The sequence below is a fragment of the Chiroxiphia lanceolata genome, chromosome 16 (genome assembly GCF_009829145.1).
Source record: "Chiroxiphia lanceolata isolate bChiLan1 chromosome 16, bChiLan1.pri, whole genome shotgun sequence".
Lineage (NCBI taxonomy): Eukaryota > Metazoa > Chordata > Aves > Passeriformes > Pipridae > Chiroxiphia > Chiroxiphia lanceolata.
In genome coordinates, this window is record NC_045652.1 from 11,438,748 (window position 1) to 11,466,722 (window position 27,975).

At 47.3% G+C, this 27,975-nt stretch overlaps 1 protein-coding gene across 2 annotated transcripts; it reads right to left on the reverse strand.

Annotated features, from left to right (window-relative positions):
• Positions 1-557: 557 nt before the first annotated feature.
• INTS1 (integrator complex subunit 1) lies at positions 558-27,967 on the reverse strand. 2 transcript variants are annotated; one of them, XM_032704248.1, is made up of 47 exons: positions 27,864-27,967; positions 27,478-27,768; positions 26,780-26,976; positions 26,417-26,554; positions 25,590-25,749; positions 25,179-25,284; positions 24,728-24,914; positions 24,453-24,598; positions 24,033-24,174; positions 23,493-23,669; positions 23,135-23,243; positions 22,379-22,499; positions 21,641-21,718; positions 20,963-21,120; positions 19,858-19,954; positions 19,362-19,453; positions 18,972-19,032; positions 18,377-18,574; positions 17,850-17,979; positions 17,524-17,703; positions 17,283-17,432; positions 16,520-16,699; positions 16,230-16,334; positions 15,230-15,397; positions 14,770-14,881; positions 14,279-14,437; positions 13,393-13,539; positions 12,895-12,993; positions 12,404-12,528; positions 11,450-11,704; positions 11,007-11,166; positions 10,253-10,393; positions 9,690-9,870; positions 9,483-9,606; positions 8,831-8,949; positions 7,724-7,811; positions 6,879-7,105; positions 5,750-5,873; positions 5,147-5,280; positions 4,554-4,746; positions 4,161-4,288; positions 3,573-3,685; positions 3,335-3,448; positions 2,361-2,431; positions 1,756-1,847; positions 1,571-1,680; positions 558-1,173 (listed from the first exon to the last, which is right to left on the reverse strand). In XM_032704248.1, the coding sequence occupies exons 1-47, from the start codon at positions 27,919-27,921 to the stop codon at positions 1,058-1,060; spliced, it is 6,561 nt and encodes a 2,186-aa protein (XP_032560139.1). In that variant the 5' UTR covers positions 27,922-27,967; the 3' UTR covers positions 558-1,057. The 2 variants fall into 2 exon arrangements, with proteins under 2 accessions (XP_032560139.1, XP_032560138.1); XM_032704247.1 differs by having other exon boundaries at positions 14,279-14,440.
• Between the last annotated feature and the right edge of the window lie 8 nt (positions 27,968-27,975).

The following is a 27,975-nucleotide window of genomic DNA, read 5'->3' on the forward strand; positions in this document are numbered from 1 at the left end:
AGAGGAATAGAGACAAATGCTGTGAGAACAAACTGGTGACTGGAGAGCAAACATGCACAGCAGCAATTCCTCTGGAGCAGGGGGAAGGAAGACGCCTCCTTTTCTGCCCTCAAATGACAGCTGGCAAATAAGCCATCACCCTTATCAGCAGGCAAGGACCAGACAGGAGCGGTCAGAAGAGTCACAGGGAGGAACTGGCAGATCCCAAAGAGGAAACCCAGCTGTTTGTTCAAAGACTCCACTGTGACAGTGGCCAGCTGCTGGGATGTTTGCAGATGTACCGAGAAGTTTGTTTTACTTGTTTTTAAACAAGTTTTCCAAGAAACCTCTTAAAAGTTGTCCTGTCAGCAGTTGGTGCTGACCAGTCTCATCCATGATACCCCACTGACCCTTCCAAACCTCCTCCACTTCCTGCATATCCTATAAAAGGCCAAGACAGTTCCATTAGCTCTTGGCCATGGAGACAGGTCTTCCAGAGATCCTTTGTATAGAATAACAAGACTGAACAACAGGGAGAGAGGGATGTCAAGCTACACCCAAGAGAGCAGGAAAAGGCATAATGGAAACAAAGAGAATTTTAATTATAAAATAAAAAAGTCCCCGAACACCCACTCCCAGAAACCAAAGTGGTCTCTCCCCTTGCACAGATCTGCATGCTCCCTCTAACACAGAGGGTGCAGACACTTCAAATGCAAGGGCCATCACTCTCTTCTGCTCTCCCAGGAGCTCTGCCTTCTTGGAGAGTCAAGAAAACCCAAAAAACAAACTGACACCCACTGCTCCAAGGCCCCATGAAGGAAGTGGTCCCTGTTTGGCACAATGTTCAGGATATTTTTCTCCCACAATAATGGCATCTTAGCCAGGCAGGTTGATTCTTGCCCTTTTCTGATCTTCAGTCACCACACTCTCCTTTTCCAGCACAGTCTGGCTGGCCACATCTTCTCTTTGATCCTCCAGCACACGGGTTCCAACACATTGTCTTCTTACAGGGCTTTAATGCAGCTGATGGGTCCATTAAATTAACTCCTCTGGAAGTGGAACTCTCAGAACCACATCTTCATATCGTGGCCTCCATGTGCAGAATCTTCAAGGCCTCTGAAATCTGAGAGCTGGTGTCGATCTGGCCGTACATGCCCACCAGGAAGGCCCTGTGCAGCAACACTGCTGCGTGCTCTGTGGAAGGGATGGACACCATGAGACTGCGAAGCAAGAGCAACCCGCCAGCAGACCCTGGGGTGAACGTTTGCAGCTGCACAAGAAATTCTCTCCTTCCACGAGAACATGGCACAATCCACCCTCTAACAGGTCTGTGGGTATGTGATCACGTGAGGGATCACAACTCAGAGAAAATTTGTAAGGGAGCAAATCTGCTCCGAGGAAGCCTCCCTTGGCTCTGTGTCCCTGTGATGCTCAGACCAAAGCTACTATTGGTATAGGTGTCTGTTTGATGGCCTGGTCTAGGCAACACTGACCCTTGGCAACTTCCCAGGGATGCTGTCCCCAGCACAGGACCCCAGCTTTGACCCTTGTGAGGCCAACCACGCCCCAAAGGCAGCAGATCTCAACTTACCTTGGCAAAGGAGGGTGTATTCAGGCAGGTTCCTCAGCGCTGTCTGCACCACCTCGAAGTCTCGGCTGCCAAGGCAGTACATGTAGGTGGGAAGGAAATCTGCAGCAATGCTGGGAGTAAAACATGATAGTGTCAGTACAGCCCAGATCACCAGTCAGGACAGCCTAAGTTCCAGGGGTCCTCACCTGGGGTTGTTCTGAATGGAGCGCAGAGCCAGGCTAAAGGCCAGGTTTCGGCAGGAATCCTCTGATGAACTCATCAGCTTCTGGAGGTTTGTCTGAAAAGTGGACAGATCTGGATCACAAGGCCATCCAAGGAGCACAAACTTCTCAGACTGGCAATACTACCCCTCCACACCAATCCAGCCCAACACAAATCCAGCAGGTACTGGCTGACCCTGGAAATCCCTCTCTGTAAGAAGGATTATCCCGGTTTTGAGCACTTTGAAGTACCCTTCTGTAATCTTACTCCACGTGGGACAGCTGAGTGTTCCCCAGGTTCCAGTTTTTCCAACAGAGCTGTTCTGTTCTCTACTTGCCCCAATACTGGGAAGAAAACAGAACATTAATTCTTCCTCTGACATAAAATGGATAATGACAGACCCAATGTGCAATGGAGGGAAATACTGCCTGCTCTCAGAAGGCCTAACTGAAGATACATTTTTCCTAAGATTCTGCAACAACCACCCAAAAAGCAGAGGAAGGGCAGTGCTTAAGCTGGCTGTGCAACACAGACCCTGGTGAAAAAAAATCTCTTCCTTCCAGAGGTAGTTTGAGACACCAACACTCACAGCAAAAAAGGAGAGAATTTCTGGCCTCCGTCTGGACATTTCATCGATGTCTGTCAGCACTTCCAGGATGTCTGGGGGAAGACACAGGTTGAAAGGGTGACTGAAATTCACTGATCCAGCAAAGGATCTTTTCCTTTTTCCCTACAAATCCAATCTCCCAAGCAGTCAAGTTTTCCCACCTGCACACAGAGTTAGTGTAATTAAGGCAGTTCTTCAAAAAAAGAGAACAGAGATGTGCCAGATCAGCACATCCCAACCTGCCCAGGCAGATGTGACCAGCACTTCATACCATGGGCAGGGGAAAGAGTGGAGTGGGGTGTGAGGTTTGCATTCCAGAACACTCTCTTCTGCAACTGAAAGATCTTCACAGAGTGTCTTTTTAAAACCTGTCCAGGCAGGACTCTTCCCTCATATTCTTCCTTGGAAGGAAAACTGTCACCCCAATACCACAACTTGGTTTTGAACACAACTAGGTTTGAACACTGGACACTTGTAATTTCAGAAAACTTTTGGAGAACATTATTGTTCCCATATGCCAGGTTAACATGATTTTCTTCCATGAAGGGGATTCCTAACAAAATCCTGCTTCTCATCAGTTTGGTATTTTTTTATCATTAAAAACATGGCATTTCTTTCAGCACTCCAGACCTGGCTTGACATGAACTGCAGCACTCCTTGAATTACTCATACCATCTCCCAAAACACTTAAAAGATCCTTGAAGAGCCCCAAAGTAGAGGCAGTTGAAGTACTGCAGAGCTAAGTGCTAACAGCATCATAGGAAGCCTCTGTCACAGAATCACAGAAGGTAATGGACAAGTTAATCCAAAAGTGGAACAACATCCTAACTGCTGGAGACTTCCAAACACAAGACTGAAACAGGAAACTAGCCTGTAGCTGACAGATTTTCCAACAGGGTTGGAAAATGTCTTCATTTGCCCTGTGCCTTTGCACAGCTCTGCAGGTCCTCACTTACCCTCCACTGTTTGGCCCCTGGAGAGCCTCTTCATATATGGGGCCATTTCAGTTGGTGTGAGAGGAGTGAAGAGAGACACACTGACAAGAGGGAGAGAGCCAGCTGCTGCTTCATCTGGGGGGGAGAGAGAGAGCACACAAGAAGAATGAGCACAGCACACAGCCCATTGTAAGGACTTAGCTCCAAAACATACTGCAGGTTCACCAGCTGGAATAACTCTTCCCCCACACAGACTCACCATCTTTCTCTTCATCAGAGCCCCTGTCCAAGGTGCCACTCTTACTAGGCAGACTCAGCCCAGCCAGGAGGGACTTTAGCATTGCTAGGTCACTGTTGTCTGATGACAGGTCACTGAGGGAGAGAGGTGGCATGTTTGGCTTTCAATAGTAATGACATGAGGACAAGTAACAGCACAGATATGTACACTAAACCAAACAATTTTTCAGAAGCAGAAAAAAGGTTTTTCCTTTCATCATAACTGGAACTCAAATGCATTTTCCCCACATATCTGCAAGTGGGACCCTGCAGCCCTCACTCCAGGGAAAGACCCTCCAGCTGCCCCTCTGGAAAAGGTTGCAGGGCATTATAACACCTCAACAGGACATTTCAGCCATTACATAAGTTAGAATCACTATCTGACTTCCTCGTGTTCAGTTTTCATCTATAAAAAAGGGATATGCTGCTCATCTCAAAAGAGAATTAAGGGAGCTAAGGGTGAAAAAGTGCCATATTAACAGCTATTTTGTCACATCCTCCTGCTGTCTCCTGTCTGGTTAGCTCCTGGCAGTCTGACTGTGCATGGGTCAACCAGCATAAGGAAACTTACTGGAGTGGATCAGAGTGCTTCTGCAAGAAGCAGACAGCTGCCTGGGCATTGCATGTGATGTACTTGTGGATAAACTGGACAAACTTGCTGATGAAGGCAGCCAGGTGCCGTGAGGATTTTCTGTAGTTCTGGGAAAGGATCAACAAGATGAGAGTTAATGGAATAAAATGCAGCAATGCACTGCCCCACTCTGCACCTCTGGGTACCAGGGAGCAGTTTCTTGATCTCCTGCCTCCTCTTCAAGCTCTCCAAGGTACTTAATACACTTTTTTGTTCTTAGGCATGTGAAGGTTTTCCCTTCAAATGGGAGAGCTGGGCTGGCCCTGTGTTACACAAGCTTCCCCATCTAGTGGCTGGATGATGGCATACAGAGGGAATCAGGGATTTTCTTACCAGCAGCAGACGGATGAAGGACAGGAGACAGTCCCAGAGTGCCGCCTGGTGCTCGTTCTGGAAGACCTGCGGCTGGAGCAACTCCAGGATCCCCAGGACGTGGATGAAGAAGGTCAAGTGGTTCTGCTGCCTGAACTCCTGGAAATTGAGGTGAACACGGCCGTGCAGCAGCGCTGCAATCATTGGCAAGTGCCTGAAACGCCAAAGAAGAAAATCCAGATCTAGCTGCTTCCTAGAAACAGTTACATGTTGCTACACCTCAGGTGCTGGAAGGAAGCATCCCTTATCCTCACTCAGGGTTCTGGACTTGATCTCTGTATCTATAGACTCAGCAAGCCCCATTTCCCACCCATATTCTGTTCTCTAGTCTCCAATTCCAAGAATATTATTTCCTGACAGACATGGAACCAAAAAGAGGTGCTGTCTCATTGTAAGAGATAAGACTTTGCTGCCCTTTCTCTTGACCTCTGTATGTGAAGGTGAATTCCCTCACCATCATCATGATTGCTGCAAGTTTGTTCCCCTTCCAGGACAAGGGTGGATGCTTTGCAATGAACCCCAGCCACACAGAGGGAGAAAGGGGAGAGAGGTACCTAAGGAGGAGGATGGGATGAGCTACAGCCAGCTTCCTGCAGGCCATATTGGCATCCCACACGCGGCTTTCAGATGACTTGGAGTCACTGGTGTCTGCGAGGAGGTTAATGAATCTGTGAACAAGGGCATCAAGCTAGAAGAAAAATAATGAGTAAGAAGTTTAAATTACAATCCAGCCCGTGGCTCTTCAGCAGTGTTTCCCAATCCCTTTCCAGCTACAGAGGGGGGTTAACAGAAATTATTTTCAGGTAGAATCTGCGAGAAAATGCAACGTTCCAGCTGGCACAGGATCTGAAGCCCACAGTCCCCACAGACATCAAAGCAGGATCAGACATCTGCACACTTGCGTTTTACAGAAGCCTTTGGCACACAGAAGCTTGTGGAGCTTATACTATTTTATAGAAGGACACTGCAAAATAAACCACACCAAAACTTCTGCTCCTCAGAGTGCAGGCAGGGAAGGGGTAACAGAAGAGCAAGGTAAAGAAACCAAAGTCATCCAGGAAGCTTTTGCCCATCCTCACCTTCTAAACTGGGCATCAAGGTAGCATCTGCTCTGCATACACAATTGGAAAGGGGCTTTCCTATGCCTCTAACTTTACCTTGCAAGTGCTGCTGTCTCTGGCTCCTTCACTGGTAAGAAGCATCTCAGGCATAGGCACAAGGAGCTCAGGCAGCTGCAGGTATATCTGCAGCAGAAGGTCCTGGCAACATTTTCCCACAGAGCTAAAGGAAAAAGGGAGAGGTCAGCCACTGGTTACTACATTAGTTCAACCAGCAAACATCCCAGACCCATCAGATTAGTAACAGCCTTCCTGCACATGGCAAACAGACCCTGTAAAAAGGGCAGCCACCACTAATCTCAACAAGTGTTTTTAAGTCTTTGCTTCTTTTGAACTACTCAGATGATTCACTTTCTACAGGGATCCATCCACAGTCTATGAGGATCCATCATTACCCAAATTAGGCCATTTGGAATTAGAAAACTGCAGTTACAAAGCAGCACAGGACAAGAAAGCTCTGCTTATATCTCCAGTGAAGAGTCCTTGCACGTGGTACTCATGGTCATCCCCATCCCAACTGGAAGAGAGTCCAAACCACAACTATTCAGACTAGCCAACATGTTCTCTTCACACCTGAAATCCCTGTAGATTCCTGGCATAGTCTGTACTGGGAGGCAGGTCAATGCAATAGCAACTGAGATTACTCAGTATGACCATAAGCGAGGTTGGAATTAGGTCAGTTCCTTTCACTGCCACAAAAACATCATCTTCCTGTTCTTTCCACAGCACTAAAATAGCTGTTAGGAAACAATCTGGTCTCCATTCATCTTTGAGAGCAATCATAACAGCCAGAAGCAGGAAGTATTATGGACAGTGACTCAAGGGATGAGTAGACAAGACATCCCACGTTAGGAACTAGCAATTAAAAATAAGCATTGCCTTAAAGAAGGAAAGAAAAAAAAAAAAAGCACAGCAAGCACTTCATCCTGAAGTCCTAAAAGCAGAAGGGCCCATAACTTCACTTTTGAAGTCACCTTCCTGGTCCAAGGACTCCTTAAAATGACCTATTATTCCCCCAAATCTCTGGGAGGACAGCATGCACTTTTAGTACGGGCTCTGGAACATGATGTTCTTAATGAAGACATGCTGGCAAGTCTCACCATTACCTGACTGCCTGTGCTCCAGAACTACAATTACAGCAGCCAGTGCTCCCCATTTGCAGCCTCACCTGCTTCCCCACTGCTGGATGCAGCTGGTCAGATACTCTGTCACTTTTTTGATGTTCTCAAGGTCCCCATGAGAACAACTGAGCAACAAAGGCAGCCGAGACTGGATGAGTGTGCAGGAGGCCTCGTCAGCGTTCTGGTACCTGGTCTCTGCTTCAGCCAGGATCAGCTCCACCATGCTGATCAATTCTGATGCCTTCAGGTGGAGCACAAATTCCTCACGGCGCTTCTGTAACGCAAGAGAACACTCCAAATGATTCCACACCAAATCCCAAGACCCTTAGTTCCTTCTAGACACACCCAGCTAGAATGGAACACCTCTAGACTTAACTAGACTTAAAAATTGCCCCCATATCTCGAGCTCTGAAAGCATCACAGTCCCAAATGAAATCTCTTTACCCCTCCTCCACTTTCTGAATTCATTTACTTCTATCCCACCATGTGTGATGGGTCAAAAATCATAGTTCAGTCACCATAACAAAGCAATTCTGTGGAGAAGAGACACAACCTCCTTTTCTTCCTAAAACGGGAATTATCCCACGCTGGGTTTTAGCTTGCTCACCACTCTAGCCTTGTGCCTTTAACAAATATTGTGGCAATTGCTGCAGGGGAAATGCCAAGTGGGCAAACTTTGTGTGTTCCTATCAGCTTTTTGGACTCCAAAACTGCCACTGTAATATGTAACATAGCAGAGCAGCTAAGTAACCAGCTGAGGTACAGGCAGCAAACTTGGCACGCTGCACCTGAATCAATCCAGCTACCTCTTGGCCATGGAAAGATCAGGCACTGTGAAAACATTGCCTCTCACTCCATCTAGAGAGGAATCTTGGAAGAACTGAACCAGTACCTGAGGAGTTCTCTGGTCCCTTCCCTGCCAGATCCGAGGAATGTGAATACAGGCCCACAAGAAATCCAAGGATGCAGTTGGGTCAAACCTGCCAGAAGACAAAAGAAGACAGATTTGCAATTAGAGTCAAGGCAGCCCTGAGGCAGCACACAAACACATGGAAGCATCACTAAACATGATGAGTGCTGTGAAGAAAGAAACATCTGCAAATGTAAAAATAGGATCCATTAAGTCCCGAGAAGGGGTTTGGTTCTGTTCCCAGATTATGACTAAATATTTGTTGCAATAAGCACAGCACAGGGTAGGGAGCAGAACAAATGGCATTCAGCAAGTGGGGGGGCTACATGGAGCCTTGCACCACAAGGTCAGGAGTTGGTCATCAACACAGACAGTTGGTACAATCAGATCAGTGACCTTACTGTCCCAGTGTCTAGAACATTCTATCACAGCTGTTATCTTGGATTGCAGAAATTCGTGTAATTTTGAGCAAGAAGTCAACAGTAAAATAAAAAGCAAACTGAAATACTACCAGCTTTAGAAATATTGCTGTTATTAGGTGTCAGCATTTCCTGGTCCATAAGTGTAAAAAGTTTAAGCACAATACTACTACAGTGGCTCTTCATTATTTGAGAGCTGTGTATATAAGCTGAGAGCTAGGGCAGCTCCAGAGATCAGAACTCGGAGTCTGACATCAGGAAAGGGCTAGAGAACGACTGACAATGGAGTTTAGTACAACCAAAAGATCCAACAGAGCCTGCCAGGGTCCAGAGACAGCCCTCAGTTCACTGTCCAAGCCAACTTGCAAACCCTGTGTTCATAAAGATTATCAACAAGGGCAATGCAAGATGGATTATTCACTGTTAGCACTTCCTGTTTAGAACACAGCCAAATCTTTATGTGCTGCTTCCATCAAACAGCAGGTAATATTTATATCAAGGTACAGAAAGCAGCAGGATTGAAATCAGCATCTTTCTCACAAAGCCTGTTTTTGGCTGAGTTACATCTCCTTGCAGACTCACCGTGGAACGTGGCAGCTCTTGTTCTCCCTCAGACATAACGAGTGGCCCAACTCAAAGCCCTTTGCTAGGCCTGAAAAACAAGACCCACCTTTGCTCCCTGTTTCTGCCAAGCAGAAGCCTGATGCACTGGTGCAGCGTGGTCCAGCTGGACTGGTGGGTCAGCAGAGCCAAGAGGTAGGGGCGGAAGGAGGGCACCTGGGACCCTGCCTGAAAGGACCAAATGAGCAAGAGGTGTAATGAAACAGATCCTTGCAACGAGGGGGGTGAAGGAGTTACTGCGTGTACTGCATAAGGATGATGATCCAGGGACGCAGACAGCACAGCAAACTTTATTTTCAGGGTTTAGGATTTGAACTGAAGTACATTCTAAGAGAACATGGCATCAGCCATGAAATTCGGTTTCTGTCTTAGCTTTGGCACAGCACTTTTGGGCAAGCTATTGATCTGTCTGCAAAAATACCAACGAAAACACAGCTGGTTGGGCTGTTATGGATGTCTGTAATACACTTAAGTACTGAAAAGAACACAGCTGAGGAGATAGAAGGATAAGATGAAATATTAACCTTGCACTGAGAAAAATGCACCAGAGCTCCTCTCCTAGTCAGCCTGTACTGCTTTGGAACTCATACAGTAACATGTGGCAAAACATAAAACTACCCCTTGCCCCATTTCCAGGTACAAGTCAGTACCCCTGAAGGGTGGTTTCAAGCACAGCAGTCCCTCTACCAAACAACTCTTACTTTGTTCCAGGAGAACAGTAGCTTCTGCTGGAGATCAGGGCAGCTGCTGATCACCTCTGGGTCTAACATCTCCAGCCAGTCATTGAGAAGGCCAGAGGCAGGCCCTGGCCAAGCTGATTCCGCACTGTGGAGGAAACAAAGCCAGTGTCACTGGTGGTATCAGGCATCCAGACATAACAGTGAATTCCCATCATTCCCTGGGCTCACCTGCAACTGTCCACTTCCTTCTTCACCGGTGTTTCTTCTTTGTCCTGGAGCAACAAGGAGCTCACCACAGCAATTGGTTTCATGGCAGGACACCTGGCAGTGGTCTCAACAGTAGCTGAGAAGAGGACAGTCAGGAGTTCCTCCAGGTATGGAGAGTGAGTTTCAATCAGACCTTGAAGGACTAGCAGAGGGAGAAAGATTCACTCATCAGCTTCAGGATGTGGTGAGAGGTACAGAACCTTATGAGTATTACTGCTGATAGCATGGCTCAGTGAGGAAGGGGGAAGCCTTTTTTAGCTGGGATAGGAGGCTTCCATTTCCCTTTTTGTTAGTGGAATCCAACAGTATGCTGAGAGACCAGCCCCAGATCACAGTTTATAAACCCACATGCAGTGCAGGGGGGAAGGAGGTAATACAACACAGGACCAAGCTTACATCAGTTCACATTTTCTGATTCAGGGAGAAGGCATATTCCCACAGCCTGCAAAGTAGGCACTCCCTTGCTGGGCTGGAAGTTCAACCAGCTGCTGCAAGGGGGAAGGAGAGCAGAAGGACATCCATACCTTTGCTGATGAGCTCTGGCTCCACATTGCACTTCTCTCCTGATTTCAGGGTGGCAATGATGGCACGTACCGTGGAGCTGATCACGTCAGCGTCATGATGGAAAGTCAGAGCTTCTGTCAGGTGCAAGAAGCCACCTCGAACTGCAAAGAAATCACAGCATTGGCATCACAGGAACAAGCCAGTCCCCACATCAGACCTCTTCTACAGATGCCCCACGTGGCTCCAGGACACAACTGCTCAAACGCTGGATTCTGCTGCCATTTACTCCCACCAAAATCCTTGACAGCTCTTCTGCACGTTACAGAGACATGTGGCTAAGAGAAAGCTCTGTAATCACAAACCCATTGCCATGTCTAACATCTGGATTACAGACTCTTCCTCCCAACAGATGGCAGATGATAAACAACTCTACCAGTCATGATGTGACCTGTTCCAGAGACATTCCTTCATGCTCAACTACCAGGACTACAGCTCACACAGAACTCCTGGCCTGAGAAACTGGAGGATTTTCCTGAGAGATCTGCTGTACATGGTGTGATGCTACCAGGTGTCTACTGCAAAACCCCAGTGCCAAGTCACTTTTCTCATCCTCGTGGAGTTTCTATAGCACAGTGTACTACTTTGGCTATTCCTTAGGACACCTCTCTAAAAGGCTGCCCACCACACCTCCTGCTCTGGGTGCAGTTTTGTTTCTGTCCTCTTCTCGGCCCACTTTATCCCCTCTGAGTTCCATAAGCTGCCCAATGCCAGTACCGTCATTGATCCTGTGCCTTGAGGAGTACTGCACAGCAAAGGCCTTCAGCTGAGCACGCAGGGGACCCTCTTCCACTGCGGGGTTCTCCAACCACTGCAGCATCTGCATGAGCACTTTGAAGAAGAGCGAGGAGAAGGCAGTGTCCTGTGGCATGCAGCGCTGGGGAGTGCAGTAAAAGAGACTTGCTTGTACACATATCAACAATACAACAAAGATGTCAGGAAAGATGCAGACAGTGGCACACTCTGCCAAGAATACACGGAGCACACCTACACCCGCCAGCCTGCATCCAGATGCCTATGGCCGGGCAACCTGAGCCCTTGTATGTCATGCTCAGCGCGACACAGATAGAGAGAGGGTCTGCACACAGCAGAGCAGATGCACTGCAGGTTTTCTGTTTCTTCCTCACCCCTCTCTGTTAAACACTCCCAAGATCACTGACCTGGTACTGGTAGAGCTGTCGCATCAGCGGGCAGGAGATGAAGTGGTGGCGGTGCATGGCCATGACCAGGGCACCGCTGTGGGGGGAGTTCAGCAGCGCAGCCACCGCCTGCAGCAGCCGTGCCGTGATCCCGGGAACCTGCGTGTTCCCCTGGCGGATCCGAGCCAGCTCCTGCCCCAGGGCCTGCTGCAACGCCAGGGCCAGCGGGCGCAGGTTTGAATTCTGCCACCGTGGGTCCGGGTTTAGTGGGAAAAGCTGGTGGGATACAGAAGGGAGTAAACTTATGACAGCAAATGAAAGGACTTGCTGTACCATAAACATCCTGAGGCAGAGGACTGATTTACCTTGTACAATTATAGTGACTGTGGGTTAATGGGAACTGTCTGATACAGCTTTCTCAGTATTTTAATGCCTGGTACATGAACATAAGCAGCATCTCTGCAGCCCCGACATGACTATCAACACTGACACTGCAGGGGAACCATACTACCCAAACACAGACAACCAACTTGGCCAATTAATTCCCTGTAGGCTCCTTCTGGAGTCAATGGAGAGAGGGAGGCTCTGTAAGCAGACATGCCAGAGTACAAATGCTGTTTGCACACAGCTTTGCTGCCAAGGCCCTGTGAGCATTTCACAAATCCTCCTTCCACTGCTGAGAGGAAAGGCACTATACACAGAACAAACAAGGTGCAGAGACAGTAACATGCTAGTAGGCACTGACAGTACCAGGCACTATCAAAAGCCACATCATGTTCCAACTACGACAAAAAAGTCCTGCCACTATCAATTCCACCAGGCTGTAATGGCACAGCCTCATTGCATCAGGGCTTTCATACTTATGGCCTGCAAACACTGCAGGAGGAAGGGGTCAGAAGATGCAAGTAAAAGAGAAATGGGTTTTGTAAAGCTGCTGCAGGGAAGCAGCTAATCAGCTGGAGGTTATAACAGTACCTGCAGAAAGATGCCTGCCAGATCATCTTCTGGGCCCAGAACACGGACCTGGCTCAAGGCCCGGATCCGGCTCTGACTTTGAGAGTTCTCAGGACTAGATTTTGACCTTGCAGTCTCAGCACTGTCTGCAAAAGAAATAAAAGGAAAGAAAGGAAAATGCTGTTATGGTAGCTAGCACCTGGAGCCCCAACACTGGATCACCTTCAGCTTTACAGTCTCCAATTACTGAGGAATTCAGCAGCTAGACTCTTGAGTCCAAGCAAGACCTATTTATTTTTCCACATCACTCAGAAAAACTCATTGTAGTAAACTCCAAAAATATTGGAATTTCTCCTTTTGCCGGGAGCAAAACACTCTAGCAAGGCCTGGTGTCTAACTGTAGCTTGCTGGTATATTGCAGCTCAACTATTTTTGAAGACAGCTCCCCCCATCCCTCTCAACAGTAAAAAAGGAGGGAAGTTTCGAAGATGACTTAGAAATTTAGGCAGTACCTCGGCGGGCTGGTAAGGAGGCAGTGAGCAGGGAATGGAAAGTCTGGCCTCCTGTTGCCCCTCTCTCATGTTGAACCTCCACAAGATGAGCCATGTAGTCTGAAAAAAAAATATAAGAATACATCATCATCTCACTCTCTTTAGTAAAGAAGGACGGAATTGGCTGTTTGTACAGCTCCCACAGATAAGAGAATCTGCTCTTCCTGTGGACTTTGTACACATGATGCCTTGAAAACTTTGTTTCTTTTACAAAGTACCTTCCAAAGTACTTTTTAGACTCTGCACACTTCAATCTGCAAAATCTTTCTCTATTTGAGAAAATACAGCCAAGGGCAATTCAGACAAGCACTAGGGAGGTGTCTACAGTGACAACAAGCTGCCAAAGCAGCCTGTGCACAGTTTGCTGAACTAGCTTGGATTTTTCCAAGGTAGTCACAGGAGATAGTCATAAAAACTGTTCAAGTAAAAAGCCTAGTCAGCCTCATCTGAAGCTCTTACTCTTGTCCATGATGTTCTGCTCCAGCGTCTGTGGGTCATGAGACACTGCCTGATCCAGGTACTGCAGAAGTTTGCTCATGCTGGAAACTGGGATTCCAAAGGACTGAACAAAGAGAAGCAGCTGCTGTGGCTCCAGGTCCTGCAGGGCTGAAATACACCATACACTCAGACCTCCAAATTGCCATGGAGGGTCATCTTTATTACCTGATCTTTGTGCTTCTGGCTGGACCAGCAGTGACACATTAATGACAGGGCTGCAGAGAGCCTAAAGCTAGAAGTCAGACAGCTGCCTACTATGTTTTCTTCCCTCTGCAAATCATTGCCACCTTATTGCATCTTCCAGTTAATTCACTCACTGGCTAATTTGATCCTTTGTTTAATTTTATTAGAATCTCAGTAACACAATCATTTGTATTAAAAAATAACTTCCACCCTATCTGTTGATAGCTGCAGGCAGGAATTACTGAATAATTCAATCACTGGCTATAGACAGCTGTCATTTAATTAGTAAAATGGGACAAAAGCTCTGAATACCAAGAAGAGAGCACAGACAAGCAGTGCAAGGACCAAAGCAACTACAGGTCTATGGATTTCCACACTGCACGCACTGCATGCCCTATGGAAGCAGCGCTGTGCCTCCTGTCTGGTGACTGCATAGCTTAGTTCCATCTGAATTGTTGTAAAAGAGATGGGGCTCCAATTCAGAGTTGCCCCTTTACAGACAGAATACACAGAAAGCACAATATCCATATAGACTCACTCCCCTACTTTGGTGACTGATGGCCCCACTGAAAGGCATCCAAGTAGGATGGGCTGGGCACACTTGAGCACTCTCCCTTTCCTTTCAGGAGGGTCTGAAACACCAACAAACAGGCCACAGGCTCACCTGCATCCACGAGCCGCGGGACCTCAGAGCGGATCATGCGCAGCTTCAGCCAGTCAGGGAGCAGCAGAGCCTCCTCCGAGGTGTCAACCAGGAAAGCAGTAGGAAGGGGCTTTTTCTCCGGGAACCATATGTCCAGTAAGGTATAAAAATCACCATCCCCTGCTTAAGAGTGGATACAAAATTATTTCCCATGTTCACAAACACCTAGACCGCCCTGCCCTTCTCTAGCAAATCAATACACCAGAACACACCATTGTTTTAATATTTCCTGCTGTCTGCAGAGGGCAAAAAAAAAAAATCAGCCTGCAAATCCCTTCACTCTCTGCAGCAATATTCTGATAAGTCTTACAGTTGCAAACAAGTACCGCAAGGTACAAGCTTCTGAGTAGAAGGATTAACATCAGTCTGACCTGTTAGGAGATGGAAGATAAAGAAAAGGCTCTCTGTATTGCCCATAAGCCCCTGAAAAAATCTGAGCATACTTCACTAACCTTGAGGCGGCCCCAGTGTCAGGAGAATAACCATGGCATGAACCACAAGGATGTGCATAGTGGCTGTTTCCCCACTAGTCCAACGAAGGAACACCTGATCCTGGGACTCTGACTGCAAAAGGAAGAAAAAGACAGTCCAAGCAAAGGTGGGGAGAGAAAGAAGAATGAAATCTTTGAGCTACAGATGAAAGGAGAACATAAGGATGGACAAATTTAGTCAGATCAAAGTTCCCAATATGTTCAACAGTGGCCATAAAAGATTCTTGAGGAAAAGTTAAAAAAGTTTTTTATAAACACATACACTTGGCTCTGATAATTATCTTGGCATCCAATTATTTTCAGATCAGGGAACTCTTGAACCAAAACTGGTTTATACATAGTCAGTAACCCACAAAGGGCTTCTCCTTTGTTAACATGTCCAGTTTCTGTTACTTGCTCAAGAGGGGCAGGGGGCACTCACCCAGCTGTACACCTCCTCGCCCTCCTTGCTCTGCCGCATGCGCTTGATGTAGCGAGAAAAGATGGAGAGAAGAGCCACGAGCACTGCATCTGATTCAGCACTGTAGGAGAGCTTGGAGAAGAGGTGGGACATGATGGTGGAGCGCTCCACTATCAGTCGGGCCACATCCTGCAAGGGAAAACGACCCACGAGGTCTTTACTCCTGTTTCGTTGCATCACATTCTCTGGTTTCCACCACCAGCCCAGTTAACATCACTCTGGAGATCAACATGTGGAGTCAAGAGTAGAACTGACACAACAGAGAAAAGGCCAGTGCTTTGCAGGCACCTTACAGTGTCCCCAGCTGAGCACAGCAGCATTCTGATGCATCCCATTACAAAGTAAGCATTTACATAGTAAAAATCTGCATTTCTCTGAAGAAAAAAATCTACTGACTCTTATAGTTTAACCTTCTCTATGTGTCTAAACAGATCTATGGAGGCAGGACCAGTATGTGAGCCTTAAAAGCAATGAAAAAAAGCACCCAGAGATAGAACAATGAAAGAGAAATCATTGTTAAAAAAACCCAAACAACTACCAAAAGCTTTTTAAAAAAATTAAAAAAAACAAACCCAGAAATCTAGCTTTGGTCATAGGCGAGTGCATGTCCCACCACTAACATTCCTGACTTCCCATTCTCTCCCCAGATACATGTGACTGCAGGTTTAGCACCTCCTTGCTTATGAAACATTGCCAGGTAGTGGGATTTCCTTCAAACCACTGTCCACCCTTGCATTCCCCATTCCACCTCATGGGCTGCTGGATTGGAGGTTATTGCTCTGCTATCATTTCATGATATGACCTAAAGACACAGGTTGCCTTTCAACACATACGCAGAGACACAAACATGCAGTTATCAGTCACATGCTCCCAAAAAACCCATCCTGCTGGTACAGCAAGTCCCATGCCTACCACTGTCCTGGGACATGCCACGTGTCCCCCACGCAATCCCTCCTCTCACCAGAGCAAGGTCGTTGTGCTGTCCCTGCTCCTCCACTGGGGCATGCTGGGAGAGGTACACCAGGTAAGCACTGATGGTCTGGGGATCTGTCTCCATGTGGATGGCCTAGAATAAGATTTCCTTTCATCAGAAATCCAGATTTAATGAAAACAAGCACCAGCATAAGAAAAATTCTTCTGCAAGTATATAAAGACATTGATGTCACACCCAGATGGTTTGTTCAGATTTGTTTTAGCACTAGTAGAAAAAGAATAAGCTGGATACTCATGCCTTCAGCTGCCAACACCCACCTGCTGCAAAGCCAGAGCTGTCGTTGCTCTCACACTGTCAAACAGTGGCAGCCTCGGGAGGTCCCTCAGCAGCCACTGATATCCCTGCAGCAGCTCAGAGTCACCAGAGTCTTCTTCCATGGGGTGATCTTTCTCCTCTCCATCACGCATTCCTCCTTCTGACAGCACCAAGGACAGGCCCTGCAGAAGTCACACAGACACAGCTGTTGCATTTGAAGCCACTGCTGGACTGCTAGTTTCATACTAGTGAATATAACAGAAACAAGCTTCAAACTCCATGGAACGATCCAGATGTAGCACACAACAGGTTGCATCTCTCATATAATATGTTCTCTTGACAGATACCCTGCTTGAAGTTTCAGTCTTCTCTAAGCACAACCTTTCTGAGGTCCCTGTAATTCTCTTTGTCTTGACTATGCTCTAGAGCATCAGACACTCACTCATTTACACTCCCCACAGACAACAGCCTCTGCCAATTACTCCCTGTAGCACACAGTCTGCTGAGTCTACACCTAAACTTCACAGGAAACAGAGCAAAATCCAGCTCTATCTTGAGAAAAAGTAAAACTTGGCTGTTGAAAAAACTTGTGAGCAGCAGGGAGGAGAAGTGCATTTGATGGGGTTTGGAGATTGAGACAAGTCAATCTCCAGTGAAGGAGGATGACATGAAACAACTTCACTTTGCTGGCTCTGAACTCAGGATAATCCAGGGCTCTGCCCTTGGCTTCTGACACACCCCAGCCAAGATTTTCATTCTGCTCACCTTCATGGCCAGGACCCGTGAGGCCACTTGGGAGGAACTCAGGCGTCGCAGGAAGTAGTCAAGCACCTCGCAGGTTGTCTGTTCATCTGCTTTGGGACCCAACAGCAAGTCTTGCAAGCGTCCAAGCAACTGCCTCTGTTTCTGTTGTCTCTGCGGAGAAAGAAGTTGGCCTGTTCAGTGAAATCAGATCTGGGACGCACAGAAAGTAGGTAACAGAAGGGATTCCCAAGAGACTACTCACCTGGCGTTTCTTGGCACGCTGGTCCTTACTCTCACCCTCCTCTTCTTCTTCACCTGAGGTTGATTCATCAGCAGCATCGTGAAGCAGGAACTCACAAAGGCACTGCACGGGTAGGACATCCAAGGAGCCCTCGCTGGACTGAACCAGATCTGCCAGCCATGGCATTGACTGCGAGGAGGCCTAGGGAGAAGAAGAGTAACAATATCAGAACATGGATGCATCACACTGATCATTTAATTCCTGAGCAATATACCACCTTCCCCTGCATCTCTTTTGCCCCTCACTCAAGTTTCAGAGGCAGGGGATCAGATCCCAACACAGCCCACCTGTCTTTGAATGATGTTGAGGAGAAAGTCAGGATGACGACTGCGACAGAGAAGGTGGCCCAAGCGAAGTGACTGGTTCAGGCTTTTCACTTGCTCCAGGACATGTGGTGGAGGTCTGCGAGGGGGGCCCCTGCCAGAGAAACAAGAAGTTATCCACAGGCTGACAGACTTTCACTCTGGTATGATGAGGATCAGTCAGTTCAGTACTGCACAAGGGACACATGCAGGTAGCAAGAGAAGGACAAGAACCAAGTGTGACACATATTGACATGTGCAAGGCCAGGTTGGACAGGGCCCCAAGAAACCTGGTCTAGTGGAAGGTGTCCCTGTCCATGGCAGGGGAGTTGGAACTTGACAGTCTTTAAGGTCCTTTCCAACACAAACCATTCTGTGATTTTATGATCCCATGGGCTACCAAACCTCAGGGTTCTTCTTGCCCACATCAACTACCCTGTAGAGCAGTAAGGTTTCCTGACTAGTGCTAACTAGAATTTTGTGATGGCATCAGAATGCAAGAAGTTACTTACTGAGGGTCCAGACTTGTCAGCTGGGACAGCAAGAGGCTGCTGCTCTCTGTAATTGTTTGTTTTGTGGATGCAGCAGCCAGATGGCCCTCAAATGCAAGAATCTCCTGTTTTTCTCTCTGAGAGATTTGAAGTTCACGATTAATCATCTCTGTGCGCGTCTCCTCATCCGTCAAGGTACATTGAGGATAGGAATAATTACTGAGAAAATAAGTGAAAAAAAGGAAATAGTTATCTTGTTCTATGCAAAAGTCACGAACCACAGTCAGAAAGAACCCAGGAGGTTGGCTCTGACAGACAACATAGAAAAAACAAGGCACTTTCCCAATGGAGCCAGGAGACTGAGACCTTTTCCGCTAAGCACATCACAGTCAACCTCCCTTTTTTCTCAGTTTTATTCCCTTACTTATAATATTTCTGTTGAGAGAAGGTACTTTTCCCACTCCAACTGCAGTGCTGCTGCTTATTTTAAGCTTATTAAGACAGCTTATTTTACACCAGTCCCACTGGAAAGGAAGGAGCCACATGGCACAAACATAAATCAGAAATATGTTTTCAGTGGTCTATTTGATTTATGTAGGGATTTAACCATACTAACTTGGTCATGACCATTTCCATGAGCATCTTTAGAGAAGGGTACTCTTCCCATGCAGCCAGACCTGCAGCAGAAAAGAGAGGGACAATCAGGAATACAGGAAAAAAATCAGGGTCTTTATATATATTCTAATGCATTCCAAGGTGGGGAGACACAAACTCAATTGAGAACAGCTCATAACATTTAGAACACAAACAAGGTAATTCCAGCCACATGCTAGTCCAAATCCCACCTCTGTGTATTTTTGCACCCACAGGTAATACACAGTTATTTAACTGCAGTTATCTCACCAACCCAGCACAGGCCTTGCACACAAGCAACTGGACTCCAGCAGAAAGCACCTGGGCCAAGTTTTGCAGCAGAACCAGTATCCTGAGAAATGTCTACACTCACCAATGTTTTCAGGATTGAATGCAGCCACTACAAGCAGGAGAGGCCAGGCTTTCCAGTAGAGAGTAGAAATAGCTAGATTTGGAGGCTGGTACCTGCAAAAGCCATCAACAGACAGAAGTGGTCAAATCTGGTTCCTTAAGCCCATCTCAAGTCTGCTTTTCTCCTTAATCATGCACTGTTTAGATTCTGTCAGCTCAGTGGTTTTTCCAACAAACAAACACAAAAAAAGACCCCCTCAAGAGGGACAGCAAGGTTCAGCTGAAGATTTCTAGAGCAGAAAGGTCAGAGTGCTTGCAGAGCAAAGTTCATTCCATAACTCAGGTCTTGATTGCTCCAGAGAAATTCCCACCTGAACATGACCCTGGAAAAAGTCTCCTTGTCATTTCGTTATTACAAATTGTAGTAGAGAAAAGCGTCTTAAAATCTATGAGCAGGGAGTGTTAGTCAAGGTGAAAATGAGCCAGATCACAGCAAGATTATCTGTGTGATGTCTTACCCTGGGGGTAGCTGGATATTCTCTGGATGGTGATAAGTGCACAGATTTAAGACTGCATCGATCAGCTGGATTCTTTCTACCCTCAGGACCTCGACATCTGGAGGAGAAGAAAAGACTGAACAAGTTATTGACCTGTCTACTTACCTGAAAGTCCTTCAAGAAAAGCATCACAGTATAAGAAAAATTTTACTTCAAGCAACTATATTATTGTGGGCTTGCTCATGATATTACAGAAACAAAAAAACAACAACATTTAGAGAGCAACAACACTTAAAAAAAGCTCCAAGTCAATATATAAGGATATCAAGCTTTTCAGTTGCAATTCGGTTTAAATTCTTTAGGGTAGTTTTTTCCCCAAATGTATCCAATATACTTGTAACTTTTTCAGAACTCCGATACACTCCTTCAGCTGAGGAGTGAATCTGCTCAGAACTTCTGGGGCTCAGAGGAACTAAAAATGCATTTCAACTTCGTTGCAAGTTTTGAGACTCCCTTTAACTTAACTCTGAGTCTTCCAGCATTTCCCCTCAACTCTACCACAAACATGCACAGCTCAGCTGAATGGACATATTCCCCAGTGATGCAGGAATTTAGACAAATGTTAAATGGATTCATAAAAGCACAAGAGTAAAGACTGCTTTTGTAACTGCTATTCTGTAAGTGTTTGAATTATGGACATGGGAAGAGCACACAATATATTGGTTAATTAGTTTGATTTCCAACCATTCCATTTTTGCATAGCCTTAAAATTTCATTTTAAAGTATGTATAAAGGATTAAATTGAATTTAAAAACGCTGACTCAAAACTCTGGGTGGCTGTTCACAGCCCTTCATCCTCAACACAACCAATAATTTCCCAAACACTCCACGATACAAAATTAGTAACAGTGAGAAACAGTAAGAGCAAATAAGAAGCTTCTCTAGTGAGAAAGCAACAGCAGTACATGTCTGGCTTTGAGCCAAATGCTTGGCCATCATGACTAAAATATGCTTTAAGTGACGCAAAGGCTCTTGTAGGCGGTAGGAGCTGTCTCAGCCCTGGGTGGCAATAAGAGGACAGAGAGAGAAGCAACCACTTGCTGGCTGGAGCTTTGTGCAGCCTCACCATCTGCCTGCACAGCTGCAGCCCGCTTCACCAAGTGGTCAGCGAGCTCCATGGCATCCGCGGGGCCCAGGGGCAGGTCCCGAGACAAACCGATCACCAGGATCCGCATCAGTGTGTCCTCCAGGATGGGCACCTCGGAGCACAGGCGAAGGAAGAAGCTGCAGGAGACACGAGACATCAGTCACACTTCTCTGGACAGCAGTGTGAGGGCTCCTGAACCCTTCACAAACCCTAGAACCCTTCTGAGCACAAGATACATCACAGCTTAGTTTACAATATCTTCCCTGGTCTCCAGCTCCAAATGCAACTATGTGAAACAAATTATTATTGGAATATCAGTTGCACTGCCTTGTACCTCCACACTTCAGCTTGCTTGAGTCTGAGCTCCCTAATGTTACCCCAGGAACCCACACAGTGCAGGGCTGTCCTCCTTGCAACTATAGCATCAAGATACAGAACAGCTTGGCACAGGGAACAGGAATGAAGGAGGAAGAAGAACAGATGGAGAGTGGAACAACATCCCTCAATTTCACAGCAATGTGACAGATGAAGAAAATCTAAGCACAGTTCCAAGCCTTTCCAACACAGAGCTATATAAGGATCACCAGAAAACACCCATTCCTCTGCCTCCAGCTACAGCAGCTCCCCACCTGCACCCGTTATGGGAGGGGCACTCACTTGCGGTCACTCTCAGGGGGCCAGTTGTCCCACTTGTAGTAGGTTTCTGGCTGTTCTGTGAAGAGCACCTTGTGCAGGCTGTAGAGATGAAGAGGACAGTAAACACCACCTAAGTGAGGCTCAAGAATACATACAACAGTTCAGTCTCCCCAGACTCCTGCTAATGTTCCCACCCCACACATGAAGGAGCCTCCTCAGATAAGCGAGTCTAGCAAAGGTAACAACATGAATCAGAACAGAGAGGACTATACAGTATGGGCCCTGGGCTTTTATACCTTCAGTAACATATCCTGCTTACTACTAATTCTGGCTTAACCTGCCTCAGTAATGTCTTGTACCAAGACTCCAGGACACCACCTGTCCTCCAAGAGGCAAGCAGGGAAGACAGAACTATCTGTGGAGCCCTCAACCCTACAGCCTAAAAAAGAATGTCAGACAAAAAAACCAAGAAGGGGTCCACAGGGATTGTGTTTGGTCAGGTAATTAGAAATCCCCTATTGAGTGGACACAAATAATACAAATTGGAAAGATTTTCCATTATCATGTATTTCTGGTAAGAGGATGCATCTGAAGGAATTTCAGAGAGGGAGACAGTCTCAGCCTGAACCCTGCTAAAGCTGTTTCTGCTACTTCTCTGATAAGGGCAGAGAAATCTAACCAAGCCCTGTCATATGCCTGATTTTTCTTAATATATCACTCTGTTGGGGAAGGGACAGAGATGACCAGGCTGACTCTCACCAGTGCACATAGTCCTTTGGAGCCAGCTTGCTGATAGATGGAACAACTGTATGAAGCCACCAGACAGCATCACGTTGGATAGCAGCAATCTGGTTTTGGAAAGAGCGCAGCACTTCCAGGTCTGAAAAATAGTCAGGTCACAAAGTACACACACATGTACCAAGAGCCTCATCAGGAGCCAAGCAGGAGGGTGGCAGTTTCAAGAGCAGACAGGTACCAGGGCTCTGAGGCATCACAGAATGGTTTGGGTTGGAGGGAACCTTAAGCCCCACAACATAGGCAGGGATACCTTCCACAGAGAAGGGGAACCAGAGAAGGGGAGTAGTACATCAGAGAGCCTTGAGCACCCCAGTTCTGACAGCACACGTGCTGCAGCAAAAACCCCAACAGGTAGCACAGGTAAATTAGCTTTGTGAGGAGAAGGTATCTGGGCCATCCCAAAGGCCTGTGTTCTCAATCCACAGGTACTTGGTAATCCTTATGGCTGCCCCTTCAGGCTTAAGGTTCCCCCATACAGAGCTCCCCTTCCCCAGCCTCTCAACCACTGCTTCCATAGATACAAGAAACACCCAGACACACAAATGCCACATCTCCTATCTCTGTCCATCTCAGGATGATAGCAGGCTCCCCCATGCCTCTATTCAGAATGGAGGCTTACACCCCTTCCCAGCCCCAGCTGCAACGTTCCCCCAACATCAGAGGCAGATATCTGCCAAGCTGCCCATCTTCAGAGGGAATCTAGGTTCTTCTGCTTACTCTTTTTCTCTCCTTTATCCCAAGCAATTCCAGCCTCCTTCACCTGGGCTGTGATACCAAGCATCATGGAGACAGCTAGCAGATCAGTTATGTGGATGACAAAACGCTCCTTAAAATAGAAAAAGAAAAGTGAGTTGAATCAGCAATACCCAAAGCTGCCTTCTGGAAGTGTTTTCTCATAAAAAATGATGATCATGGATGTTTGGAAATGAAATACAGGAGTGCTGCTATGAGACACACAAATAGTGACTCACTCAGATACCAAAGAGCAAAAGAAAGAACGGTCAGAAAAGCAGATACAAGAACAGCCCAGTACATCACTGGCACACGCAGAAGCACGAGAGTCAAAAAGTGGTACCTTGAATTCCATTTCTGCATACAGGGCCTCCTTGCGTTCCTGCATAAGACCCAGACAGAAGGCCTGGAAGTTGATCTCGTGCTTTGTCTGTTTGATGATCTCTCGCAGCAGAGCCCTTGAGGCCCGCAAGTAATCGTCCTTGGTGGTCAAGAGGTCCTGGAACACCATTGCCAGGTACTGGGGCCACACAGAAAGAGAAAACCTTCAGTGCACTGTAATGAATCTGCATCTACAAAATGAAGACACAAGGAAACCACGCTGGTGGTATCCTGTCCTCCAAACTGTAATAAGTTTCTCTCATGAAACTGTATTACCACAAGATTGGTCACCCAGAATGTGGGAGTTAGAAAATGCCCATATATGTTTATTTCTACCAAAAGTAATAATACTATAATAGTATGGTACAGATCAGACTATTGTATGGTACAGATCAGACAGCTGCCTGTGAAAAGATTCATCTGAGCCTCAACTCAACCAAATCTGTCAAGTGGGGTTCTGGGGTCACCAGAACACTGGGGTCACACAGGACACTGCACCTACCTTTGGAGCTTGCTCTGAGCTGTGCTGAAGCACAGTATACAGGATCTGCATGTTGTTGGGATTTCTTGCATTTGATAGTTCATTGAAAATCACAAACTTAATGGTGGTGCCCAGGTTATCCCTGTGTGCATTCAGCAGTTCTCTGCAAGGGAAGACCAGAGATACCTGAACTGACATTGCATTGCAGCTGGACACACTGTTCTTACTTTTCTTTGAACTAATTAGCACACAAAAGTGAAAAGGATGGAACAGCGCATATATCCAACAATATCAAAGGACTATTGAAAGACTTCCAGGACAATGAAATTCATATAAATGAACACAGGACACCCCTTAGTCCAAGTTGGTATTTAAAACCAGTCAAGGCCAGACACATCTTCCACAGTGCTTTCTCTTCTGATCACAGACCCAGTCACTCACCTGACACACAGCATGTAGTGGTTGAGAAGGACTTTTGGCTTGAGACGAATCTTGATCAGGTTGGAGATAACTTCCATGTCCTCTGAGCTGTGGGTGTTGCAGTTCATACAGACTGACATCAGCAAGTCCTGAGCTGGCTTGGTCAACTGCAGAGGAAGAGCAGAAAGGCTCCAGTCACTCGCCATTACAGATCAGCAACTTAAGTGGGGTACAGTATGCAGCCCTCCTGCCTGGATTCCACACCAGAGTTGTGCTTCAACAGCTCCTATCCTTACCTTTGGGTTCTGCAGCCACATCTCCAGCCTCTGCACAGCCATCTGACGCACCTCTTTGTAGCCACAGGTTGCTGTCAGCAGCCGAAGGAGGTTCCTGGAGACGTTGTCCATGGGCTGGCGCCGGTTGAGCTGGTCCCGTAGCATGTCGAGGACATATTCCTCCACACTCTCTGCAAGGTCTTCATACCTGGACCACACAAACTGCACTTTATTCATTTCCACACAAGCCAGTGCAAAGATCAGCATTGTTTCTTGTTTGTGGTATACATTATGAACAAATAAAATCTACTCCTTTCTCCTGGAACCAGTTTTATCTGATGCTCAGCATCACCCAGCAGATGCCACAGGACAGGTAGTGCAGAGAGGGAGCTCCCTGCCACAGCTCTGCAGGGTGGGTGAGTGCAGACACATCTGCCACACGGCTGTGTCAGGAGAGGAAGAGGCACTGTACCTGGGCATGAGCTGGCCCGCCTGCTCTGGGCTCATCTTCTCCTCTGCAATCAGCAGCTCACTCTGGCTGTCTTCCTCCTCTGTCATGGAAGGATGTGGGCTACTCCCTGAGAGAGACCAGGACACAGCACACTTCATGAGATAACTCCCCTTTCCAGAGATCAATCACACTGAAGGAGGCCACAGTCAGTCACTTCCTCACACTGTATCACACATACAGGCCCACTTTTCACTACCCTCGAACATCCCCTGGACGTGAAAGAGCCTTAAAGAGAGGAAATGCAGTGGTTGGAACTCAAAGTCTGGTCTACATGACTCCATCCAATAAAAAACTATTCTCACAAGTCACTAAGTGCAGCAGGCTCCATCCTCTCCCTAAACCTTTGTTCCTGGTTCCCAAACATCTTCTTACCAGCACTAAGGTCCCCTCCGCTACGTCCAACTTCTCCATGCAGGAGCATGGTCTTAGGAGGCATCTTTGTGTTAAAAGCTGTTTGGATGTTATCCACAAATGTCTTGCAGTGAGGGCTGTCCACCCAGATGCGCTCCCCAAGGGAGTCCTCAATGTACACCTGCAGAAGGGAACACAATCCATGTTCATGCTTCTTTTTTAACTGATTGAGGGAATATTTGTGAGGTTTTATGGATTTCCAATATACAAATGCAAAGTAGGAAACTAGCCATTGATGAAAAACAGACCAGATGACTGCAGGTAAGTCACATAAAAGCAAAAAACCAAAACATCACATCTCAAGCTCTACTGGGCACCAACCCTTCTCAAGCAAGAAAGCTGATCAGCTTTAGCAAAGACTTTACAACAACCTCTACCACCAAAATATAGAAGCTGGTCAGTTCAGCCCTTTTAAATTAATGGACTGTTTTAATCTCTACAGTCCAAACAGAAAGTAAGGAGTCTCTGCAACACTTATAATACAGTAAAACAATCAATACGGACTGTCAAAGGCATCTCAGAAAAGAGCAGAGATAAGGCAACAAAAGGCAAAGGAAGCCACAGCATTCCATTCCAGCAACCCCTGGAGATTTTTCTTCAAAAGCATGGGGCCAGTCTCCAATTTCTGCCTCCTCCAGCTGCATTCCCATACTGGACTTGAGGACAATGGCTACCCCCTTCCCTGTAGCAGGAATAAATCCACTGCTGTTCTCCTACCCCAACACACCCACATCTCCCTGATTTCACCCAGACTGCCCACCACACAGAAGCCTCCTTGGTTCAACAACCTTGACAAAGATCTCTGGCCAGTTCTCATCCTCTTCATAAGCTGCCATGAGAAGATTGCAGGCCAAGACTGACACGAGGCTATTCCCTTTGGCTTTGAAGTTGATGGAGGCATCTCTTCGGAGTAGGCTGCACAGCGCCTGGAATGTCATCCACAAAAAATAAAATAAACAAGTCATCTGGCAAGAAAGCATACAGAGAAGCTGTAGAAAGAGAAATACAAATTGCAGCAGCTTGCAACAGAGCTCTGGCATTTACAAAGATATCAGAGGTCTAGTATTTACAAAGCTGTGCTTTGACCTGAGAGAGCAACTCTACTCACAAGCGGGCAGCAGGGATGCATCAGTAAGTTCACAAGTCCTCACCTCAATAACCCCTTCGGTGGCAAATATGTTTGGTTTGATTTTTGCCAGGTACATGAGGCTCAGGTACAGCGTGGTGTCAGGTTTGGCTCTGTTCATCTTCAGCTGCTTCACAGCTCCACACAGCACCCCCTCAATACGGTCATCGTTGCCTTCTGCTTCTGCTGCCTCAATCTCATCCAACAGCACCGTGGGGACAACTGCAAGCACCAACACACAGGTATCAGCATTACTCTCATGTGAAACAACCTGCCTCAAGATGCTGCAGGACAGCAAAGCATGGACCAGCTCACCTACAGCCCCTGCCACAGCTCTTTCCTACTCAACTGCCACTAAAAGTTCTGTTTCACACCTGACAATGCCCCTTGATTATCTTTTCATGCTAGCAGACTTCTCTGCAAATGTATCAAACACCAGAAATGACAATTCAGAAGGCAATGTTCAGACCCAGAGTCTGCTAAAGAAATATGTGAATAAAATACCATAAAATACCACTCCTCAGAGATTATTTCAGATGCTGCTATTAAACAGCTCTCAGACAGAATGACCATAACCCAATGCAAACAGAGGAGAAAACTGATTTCAGCCCTATATCCAGCAGAGGAAATACAGCATATGGGCTTCAAGAAAGGTTCCAGGGAAAGAAAAACAGAAGTTTCTCCCTGGCTTCCTGCGAGGGCAGGACCACAGCGAGGCCTCACCTTCGATGGGGATGACAGACGGCTCCTTGATGGAGGGCGAGATGGCTCTTTTCTCCGCCACGGCCGCCTCCGCCAGGCGGCCCAGGGCGCTGAGGGGCGGCGTGGAGGAGAGCTTGGGGCGCTTGGTGAGCCCGGGCAGCCCCGCCGGGCCCGCCAGGGCGGCGGCCGCGTCCCGCTTGCGCTCCGAGGGCAGCCCGGGCGGCGCCGGCTTCAGCAGCGCCACGGCCGCCTTGCCCTCGCCGCTCTGCCCCTTGGAGCCCAGCGCGATGAAGTCTCCGGGCGGCGGGTGCGCTGCGAGGGGAGACACGGGGACAGTGAGGGACAGTGACAGTGACAGTGACAGAGACAGAGAGAGCAGCTCCCCCGCCCGGCCCCGCGGGACTCACCGGAGGGCTTGGGCACGGCGCTGGGCCGCCGCACGGCCGCCGCCTTCGGCCGGTTCATAGCGCCGCAGAGCACCGGCCCCGGGACAGACCGAGAGACGGACACCCGGGACCG